At 40.9% G+C, this 9,709-nt stretch overlaps 2 protein-coding genes across 2 annotated transcripts in view; both read right to left on the reverse strand.

The window, feature by feature from the left end:
- LOC102215655 (40S ribosomal protein S3) overlaps positions 1-3,755 on the reverse strand; it is a 7,955-nt gene extending 4,200 nt beyond the window's left edge. Inside the window, exons 1-3 of the mRNA XM_005737439.2 lie at positions 3,672-3,755; positions 2,532-2,662; positions 1,566-1,659 (exon numbers count right to left, since the gene is read on the reverse strand). Coding sequence (XP_005737496.2) covers positions 1,566-1,659; positions 2,532-2,662; positions 3,672-3,701 — 255 coding nt within the window. The 5' untranslated portion in view covers positions 3,702-3,755. The remainder of the gene's footprint in view (positions 1-1,565; positions 1,660-2,531; positions 2,663-3,671) is intronic.
- Positions 3,756-3,918: 163 nt separating this feature from the next.
- On the reverse strand, positions 3,919-5,741 carry LOC106456266 (40S ribosomal protein S3-like). The gene is made up of 3 exons (XM_013911955.1): positions 5,712-5,741; positions 4,554-4,684; positions 3,919-4,078 (listed from the first exon to the last, which is right to left on the reverse strand). Exons 1-3 carry the CDS (start codon positions 5,739-5,741, stop codon positions 3,919-3,921), a joined length of 321 nt encoding a protein of 106 aa, XP_013767409.1.
- Positions 5,742-9,709: the final 3,968 nt, after the last annotated feature.

Here is a 9,709-nt window from a genome sequence, read left to right on the forward strand (position 1 = left end):
TGTGAGCAACAGCACATTTAAATCTTACAAATATAGTTATTTGGCTGATATCGTGATGGATATCGTTATCGCCTGAAATGAAAAAAACATATCGTGATATGAAAAAATCTCATATCGCCCAGCTCTATTGGTCGAATGCCAAATTCAAAAATATTGTCAAAGAAATGCTGCTGGGTCATCACGGTCAGGTCACTGTCACAGCTGGGAAGGCTGGTGCTTGGTGTGGGTCCAAATGCAGACACTTGAAGGCGTGGTGTGTTAGACAAAAGACGCGTCGCTTATTGTGACTGAATAAAAAAAAACACGTACCAAGCACTCAAAACAAAAGGAAGAAGGAAACTAGAACAATACTGATGATAACTAAACTGGCAGGAACTAAATTACTACACGCGGAAGACAAAGAACATGGAAACCTAGACGTGACAATCAACAACCTGGAAATATGGAAAACATGGAAAGAGGCACCAGCCTTGCTGCTCAGAGCCATGTTAGCCAGCCAAATGAAGCAGTCGCAGCACAGACAGGATCCGGATTCATCCGCTCAGTATTGAACCCAGACGGGCACAAATTACACCCCATCCAGTGTGAGCCCATTTTTTAAAGGCTTCCACATGTTTGTGAGTAAAACGGGGATAAAACAGTGCCGACCTTCTTCTTTCAGATTTGCATTGGCATCTTCCAACAGGCCTTAGACAGGAAAGGACCAGCAGAGGATGCGGAAATTGATTTATAGATATAGCTGCCGGTGACGGTCCGTCCCTGGCATGGTCACGGAAACGTAGTTCTTTGAGCAGATGCGACGAGCATGATTTTGCGGGTTCATTACCAAAGCAATTTTCCAAAAACCACCAGATTTATTTATGTGTTCATCTTCAAACATGGAAATATAAATCAGAACAAAACACACCAAACTTCAGGAGGTAGACAGATCCACTCCCTCACATTATAAAGGCAGAGCAGGTGAAATCTGCATCAGTGACACTAATTATATTTTTTATTAATTTATTTATATTTTTATTCCTCCACAGTTGGTGCAGCATCCACAATTTCACTGTACATGACCAATGACAATAAAAGGCTGTTCTGTTCCATTTTATTCTATACTTAATATAATAATAACAATAATAAGAAACTAAGTTACTTTATGAGTTACAAATATGTTTTTGTAGTCTGTTGCTTTTTATTACTTGAAAGTTTTAGGAATAAAGATTTGAACTAAAGAAGTAAATGTCAGGACGAGTCCTGCTCCGTCTCATCACCTGACCGTTTAAAATCAGAAGCCTTTGCACTTTACTCACTGGGTTCCTACTAGGATGATATTATTGTCAAGTGCTGTTGGCAAAGTATTAATATTTTAAACAAAAAAAACAGGACTTAAAAAAATAATAATTTCAAATTCCATATGTTTACATTTTTGTGGCAAACCAGCAATTTCACCCCCCCCCCCAAACTCAAAACCTTTAGATATTTGTTCCGATATGTCTCCACTGAGGGATTATTTAATACTAAAATACATCCGACAGTGAGCTTAAAACACTTCTTAGTCTTATTTCTTGGTTTCCTACCTCCACGCTGCCCTCGGGGAAGCCAAACCTCTTCTGGACCACAGCGGTCAGCTCTCTGATCCGACGACCCTTCTCTCCAAGAACATTCTGGGTCCTAAAGACGGTGAGATGATTAGAGTTAAACCACATGGGTAAAAATAACAAAACACCGGCACAAAGCTGAGACAACATAGAGCTACACAGCTGAAGTATTTATCTCTTTAGATAAGCACACCGAGTTTACATGGAAGGAAGATGAGCTATATAAACAAAACTGACACTGGATGTAATTTTACCAGTGATCTTAATGCATATTTAAAAACCAACATTTACCAAAGGGAAATGATCAGGACTGACTTCTAGGATGTCTTTTAATGTAAGCTTTTATTTTCTCAAGCTTAAAATATGTTTGTCTTTAAAAATGGCCAAAAATAGCAAATGCTCAGACCACTGTTAACACACTCTGTGTCTTACAAATGGACCAACAGTGTTTACATGCATATGTGCACTGCCAAAGTAATGGCATATCCACTTTACAGTAGAGACTCATTTTAAGCTTCTATACTTGTTTAGTTTCTAAACTCAAAATCTTCTGGAGCGGTAACAACTTCTTGGATTTGGACTCATCACCCCTTTCCCATTAGCAGTTTGCAGGGTTTTCCATTAGGTTCATAGTACCTCTTACTTTTTTAGTACCTACTCGGCCAGGGTTCCAAACAGGTACTAAAATGTGACATGCTATGACAGCAAGCAAGCATACAAGGTACGAAAAACCAACCAACAAACAGTCGATCGGTGGCGAGTCGACCCGAGTAGCTACTAATGAAAAAGGGGCGATGGGCAAGCAACCTAGCCGTGGATCTGAACCAGCGACCAGCAGAGCCAGACTGAGTCCTGCTCCGTCTCATCACTGGAGGAACACCTGACCATTTAAAATCAGAAGCCTTTGCACTTTACTCACTGAGTTCCTACTAGCCGACTGCTCACCTTGTGGCCAGGATGATGATCTCAGTCCTGGTTGGAGTCACGCGCACCTCCACACCGGAGTAACCATCCTCGGCAAGCTCACGAGTCAGGAACTCATTCAGCTCGGCCTTGAAGATACCGTCTGCGACGAACTGTGGACAGAGAACAGTTAAGCTTTATATTTATGAAACACTCAAACATCCAGCACCAAGCAGACTTTCTGCCAGCATCTACAGGCTGCACAGACTCACACACCAACTGCCAATGCATCCTTCAAGTACTGCAACAGGTACAACACCGATGCATCTGCTGTGGCCCCGAAACACACAGATAATAATATACAGAAAATTAATGAATGGGTTTGACCCTTTAAAACAGGCTAACTTGAAGCTAACACACTTATTTAAAACATGTAAAGGATAATTTGAAGTTCCTAACTACCCATGATGGCATTCAAACCACAGCAGGATTCACTTCTACAGAGAGCAGTCACATTCAGAGTGAGTGCTGAAGACAAAACGAGCAGAATCTCATCGCGCTGCAGTTTTTAAACAGGCTGTATTTGTATCATCGCTTACTTCAGCTTGCCTGGCATCAGTGCTTAAACGCAGGCTGCCACATGTCGCATGCTTTACTGTGAAATTCCTCCCAATTCAAAATTAATGTCCTTGAACGATTCACTAAAATGAACCCCGTGCTGACTCCACATTTAACCCGAACAGTTCTAACTGCACATACGTCTCATTAACCACATTTCTCAGTGAATTAGTAGCATTAAGGAGGCAGTTTGTGTCTCTGGCTCTATATTAATACGGCTGCGACGCTAACACCTCCGAAAACCTGGACTCAGACACAAACAACCTTTGAATGAGAGTTCAGCTAAGTCTTTTCGCATATTAGGATTTAAAGCGGGCATTAAAGTCGTGTTTAAGTCAGACACTTCAACCAGTGTGTAACTGTGCCCGGCCTCGGTGCTCAGAGCCATGTTAGCTAGCCAAATGAGGAGGTCACAGCGCAGATAGCATCTGGATTCATCCGCTCAGGATTCAACCCAAGCGGGCACATCTGATACCAGGACGGCCACCAAATGACCATATCAAATCCAGCGTGAGTCCATTTTTAAAGAAATGCAACGTGTTTGTGAGCAAAACGGGGGCTAACCTTCCTCTTCTTGGAGATTTGCACCGCCATCTTCCAATGGGCCGTAGACAGGAAAGGACCCGCACAGGATGCGGAAATGGATTTATAGCTAAAAGCTGACTTCCGGTGACGGTCCGTCCCTGGCATGCTCAGGGAAATGTAGTTCTTTGAGCAGATGCGATGAGCATGAGTTTGTATGTTTCTTATGTTTATTACCAAAGGAAATTACACGGCGATATAAATCGGGTCGACGGCACTGATGGAACACTTATAAAGGCCGACAGCGAGGGCGGCCACGTGATCTTAAAATACGAATTATTTGTATGTTTTTGTTTCCTACCACCACGCTGTCTTCGGGGAACCTCCTCTTGACCTCAGCGATCAGCTGTCTGATCCGACTACCCTTGTCTCCAAGAACAGTCTTCATCCTAAAGATGGTGAGACGGTTAGGCTTAAACTGCATGGTTATAAAAAAAAAAAGACAACATATTTTTAATCTTTCCACACACAGACACAAAGCTGAGAAAACATAGAGCTACACAGTTGAAGTTTCTCTTAAACTAACATTGGCATCAAAGGGAAATGATCAGGACTGATTTCTAGGATGCCCTTTAATGTAAGCTTTCTTTTGTCAAGCTTAAAATATGTTTGTCTTTAAAAATGGCCAAAAATAACAAATGCACAGACCACTGTTAACACACACTCTGTGTCTTACAAATGGACCAACAGTGTTTACATGCGTACTCGCCCTGCCAAAGTAATGCCATATCCACTTTACAGCAGAGACTCATTGTAAGCTTCCATACTTGTTTAGTTTCTAAACACTCAATCCGATCTTCTGGAGATGTAACAACTTCTTCAATTCTGAGTTGTTACTTTTTGGCAACCTAGCCGACTGCTCACCTTCTGGCGAGGATGATGATCTCAGTCCCGATTAAAGTCACACGCACCTCCACACCGGCATGACCATCCTTAGAAAGCTCATGAGTCAGGAACTCTTTTAGCTCAGCCCCTTTAATACCGTCTGCGACGAACTGCAGAGAGAGAGAGCAGGTCAGCTTTATGTTTATGTCACACGTTCAAACATCCAGCACCAAGCAGACTTTCTGCAAGCATCTACAGGCTGCACTGACTCAGACACCAACTGCCAATGCGTCCTCCCAAGTGCTGCAACAAGTACTACACACTGATAAATCTGCTGTGGCCCTGAAACCACACAGATTATAAAATACAGCTACAGAAAATTAATGAATGAGTTCGACACTTTTAGCGGGCTAACTCACTGCTCACGCTTATTTAAAGGATAATTCAAAGTTCTTAACTGGCTGAGATACACTGCATTCAAACCACAGCAGGATTCACTTCTACAGAGAGCACAGTCACATTCAGAGTGAGTGCTGAAGACAAAACGAGCAGAATCTCATAGCGCTGCAGTTTTTAAACAGGCTGTATTTGTATCATCGCTTACTTCAGCTTGCCCGGCTTCAATGCTTAAACGCAGGCTGTTTGATGCCACGTCTTACTGTGAAATTCCTCCCAACTCAAAATTATTATTCCCTTGAACCATTCACTGAAATGAACCCCGTGCTGACTCCACGTTTAACCCGAACAGTTCTAACTGTACATACATCTCATTAACCACATTTCTCAGTGAATTAGTAGCATTAAGGAGGCAGTTTGTGTCTCTGGTTCTTTATTAATATGGCTGTGAAGCTAACGCCTCCGAAAACCTGCATTAGGACAAAAACAGACTTTTAAAAAAAGTCCAGCCACATCTTTTCACATGTTAGAAAATAAACCGGGCATTAAAGTCGAGTTTAAGCCCAAGACTTGGACTGGTCTGTAACTGTGTCCGGCCTCGGTGCTCAGAGCCATGTTAGCTAGCCAAACGAGGAGGTCGCAGCGCAGACGGCATCTGGAATAATCCGCTCAGGATTCAACCCGGGCAGCACATCTGATACCGGGACAACCACAAAATGTTCATACCTCATCCACCGTGCAGAATTTTAAAAGAAATTACGACATGTTTGTGAGTACAACAAAGATAAAACGGGGGCTAACCTTCGTCTTCTTGGAGATTTGCACCGCCATCTTCCAATGGGCCGTAGACAGGAAAGGACCCGGGGAATACGCGGAAATTCATTTATAGCGAAAGGCTGGCTTCCGGTGACGTCAGATCCCTGGCGTGCTTACGGAAATGTAGTTCTTTGAGCAGATGCGAGGGGCATGAATTTGCACATTTATTACCAAAGCAATTTCCCACAAACAAGAAGGGTTTGTTGATTTAATTTTAAGCACAGATATATAAAGGAACTAAACTAAGAACTAAACACACTGAATATGGCTAAGGATTCAGAAGAATCAAGGTCATTGATTTCTGTAACCGAAATCGATTCCTATTCACATGGTCCTAATGTGATTCATTCCCTGATTAGATTAAATTCAATTGTGACTCAGTCAGAAATATTATAATTCAGACCATTTATCATTACATGTACTTAAATCTCTGTACAATAACAAAGCTGTCACTTGTGAGACTTCATCAGAGGTGTAAGCATCACAGCAGATGTCTTTGTGTCAAATTAACTGAGGATAAAACAGAAAAACAGAAAAACATGAAGGAGATGTTCCTGGCCTGATTTTTCATAGCAGATGACTCCCTTTAAAATATTCTGCAGTAGATTTAAAAACAAAGAAAACCATCAATCAACATCTGAACATTACCTGATGTTGCTGAAGTTAAGCAAAGTTACACAGGTTTTATTACAGACACAGCTTGGAGTTTTGTAATTTGGCATAATTTAAAAAGTTTACATTTCTTTGTTTTTTAACAGCAAAAATTAGTCTTTCTTGTCGGAGGTCATTTTTGGGAAAATAAAAGAAATAAGAAAAAAAACTGGGTGACAACACTGTACACAATGGTAGACTGGTGCGTAATAAGCAAGCGAATAATGCAGAAAACTAAGATTTGTGATGGGAAACTGGTCTTTAAGCACACTGAGAGAGAGAGCTGTGCAGGAAGTGTGATTTTTATTGTAGAGGAAGCAAAAATGCAAAAGTAAGAGAGAATCCATGATGATGCTTTTTAAATGTGCAGCTTCAGAATCTGTGAAATGTCGGCTACCAGCACCCAACGGCATGTATACGAGAGAGATTCTGGTGTTTCTGGCAAAATACATTTATACTTAAAAATCGATTCAGGATTGAATGAATCAATATCGCATTATTCAAACCAAAATTTATTGAATCGGAAAATACATTTTTTCAAACCCACCCCTAACACTGAACTTCATGAGGCAGATGGACCATAAGAAAACAAAAATTGGACCACAAAGTCACAAGGGTCTAAAACAAATACAGTTCAGGGGGTCAACCAGGAGGTTGAAGGCACTGGCAAAACAGTTCTGGGGGCCGACTGTGAGGTCAGTGTCGGTGGCGAGGCTTGGCAGGTGTGGGCTTGGCCAGTGGCAGCCCTTGGCGTGGCTTGGTAGGTGCGGGCTTCGCTGGTGGCAGCCATCGGCATGGCTTGGCAGGTGCGGGCCTAGCCAGTGGCAGCCGGCGGCATGGCTTGGCAGTTGGCGGACATGCAGGCCGTGGGCTTGGCTGGTCCCGAAGGCATGAAGTCCCCTGCCTGAGACGTGGCTGGATGAGACGATATCCTTTGGCCCTCCCAGCCGCAGGGGGCTGGTCAGGCTCACCTGAGCGTTAAACAAAAGGCAAGCCGTTTATTGTGGCTGAATAAAAAAACATACCAAACATGCAAAACAAAGGGCAGAAGGAAACTAAGACAACACTAGTGATAACTAAATTTGGAGAAACTAAATTACTAAACACGGTAGAGAAAGAACATGGAAACTTAAACATGACAAACCCTGAACCTGGAATCTCAAAATATGGAAAACATGAAGCTTTTCGGAAACACAAAGCATTTCAGAAAAGCTTCATCTATTTTCTCACTCAAACATCGTGTGAACTGAACCTGAAATAATCCATTCCTCTGCAGATGATTGGTTAGCTCTTTGACAACTACTCTTTCAAGAGTTTATGAGATGAAAGGAAGGTTGGAGACTGGCCTGTAATTAGCTAGTGATCTGTGCTAAGGCATTTTTAATGTTTGTTATTTTTTAGGCCTCAGTTATTTAGCAAGACAGGGGCTTGTTTAACATGTGTCTTTGGCCATTTCACTGGGGCCACATGGTTTTGTGAATAAATCTGCTGAGATCTAGATCCATTGCATGTGGGGAAACTGATTGTCATGGCAAGTATAGTAAGTGGTTTAGATTCACAACCATTTTAAATTGTTTATCAGAAGTGATGCTTCTTTTTGCAGAGATAATTAAAAAATTGTCAGTCTTCTGCTAGTCCTTCTCTGATGTTAAACAATGTAATGTCACAAAGAGAAAGTCCACAATTAAGGCTTTAATTGCAGCAAATTTTATTAAAGCAATTGAGCAGGAGAAAAGCAAAAGCAGAATTAAACAAGCCACTCAATAATAATAAAATCACATCAATTATACTTATCTACTTAACCTTTTTACTGTGATATATAATATATAATATAATATAGAAAATCGTTTTTTTTTTTTTTTACTTTTTCCACATTTTTACATAACACATCATCATTTTCTCAATACAACTTTTTCATTAAATCATAGATTTTTAAAGTCAGAGTGCACACACGCCGTTTCTACACTTCACTGGAAGGGCTGTTGTTAGAATCCCTATTATATTTTCAAACTCCCATCCTTTTTAATTAAGCTTACACATAATTACATTTTCCAGATTATATTCTGATCAATATTAAGCATAATTATCTGTCAGTTCAATCTCAAAAGAACTACAATTCTGTGTTTATTTGTGGCAACACAATGATGATGATGATAATGGGTCAGTGAAACAACTCTTATCTTTTCAGTCACACCCAGGCATGAATATGAAAGATTGAAGCTGGATTGTGTCTCGGGACGCAGAATCTAGACATTAGAACAGATTTTCTCTCTACTCAACATATTCATCAGACTTTGATTCTATCTTTGATCCTATAAATCAAATGTAAGACTGGATGTTGAGCCCTTTTCTTCACTTCTGGTTGGAACTGAGCAAAGGCAATTCTCTACGGCAGATTAAATAAAGAGTTGTCAAACTTCAACCTTAAAGTAAAGGACCTTTTAACATTAAACAAAAAGTAAAGGTAAAGTATTTCTGAAAAATGTACAAGTTTGTAGAAAACATTTACTCTCATTTTCCAGCTACAATCACAGTAACAATCAGATGTTTCAGTCTTGTTCTTTCAGCATCATTTTATGGAAGGTGGTCCTCATTACCTTTCTGCTCAGGGAAAGTTAAACCTGCAGCAGCTTCAAGGTAAAAGTTAAAGAAATAGTATAGGGGCTGCAGCTGACAGAAAAAACCCCCACTCACCACTTTTTTTGTTCATGTCCAGGGTCAACAAGACACATCTGAGCTCCAAACCAGCAGAACTGGTGCTGGGCCACAATCAGAGGCCTCATGCTCTGAAGAACTTCAGTTTGTTGAAGTATCTCTTTGTCATTGCCATCGTCTTGCTGCTCTCGATCCACAGGTGGGTGAAATGACTGAAATGACTTCATTATGATCCCCTTCAACAGGACACCGAGTCAAATACCCTGAAACACATTAAACGAACAGCAGGTTTGGAAAGATGAGGCTCAGAGACGGAGGATGCACACCTTACTGGAAATAATTTTTGTCACATTAACAGCAAGGATGAAAATCAGCACCAGTGACTTCAGTCACATATATCAGAACCCGTTCTTGTTCTGTTACTTTTTTGTAGAATAGCATACTAAAAGATTGTGTGATTTGGCTTTTATAATGCCTCAAGATAGATTTTAGGATTGTTCAAGTGAGGGTTCTTCCAAGTAAAGTAAAGTCACCTGGGAAAATAACCTCCTCTCTCTAAGACTGTAGTGTCTTTACTTTGCACTGGAGAGTAGATAATGGACAAAATGATTAGATACAGCAGAAAGGTGGAGCATGTAAAATCAGGTGTTTCTGTTGGATGAGAGACTGACATTAGT

Source organism: Pundamilia nyererei, unplaced genomic scaffold, assembly GCF_000239375.1.
Source record: "Pundamilia nyererei isolate P.nyererei 1_Seehausen unplaced genomic scaffold, PunNye1.0 scaffold00076, whole genome shotgun sequence".
Taxonomy (NCBI): Eukaryota; Metazoa; Chordata; class Actinopteri; order Cichliformes; family Cichlidae; genus Pundamilia; species Pundamilia nyererei.

What these genes read in the sequence shown, in the direction of transcription:
- LOC106456266 (XM_013911955.1), bottom strand. Translation starts at nt 5,741, where the DNA reads ATGGCGGTGCAAATCTCCAAGAAGACGAAG. An exon ending in AAATCTCCAAGAAGACGAAG is followed by an intron (nt 4,685 to 5,711) that starts GTTAGCCCCCGT and finishes CTCTCTCTGCAG; the next exon opens with TTCGTCGCAGACGGTATTAA. An exon ending in ATCATCATCCTCGCCAGAAG is followed by an intron (nt 4,079 to 4,553) that starts GTGAGCAGTCGG and finishes CACCATCTTTAG; the next exon opens with GATGAAGACTGTTCTTGGAG.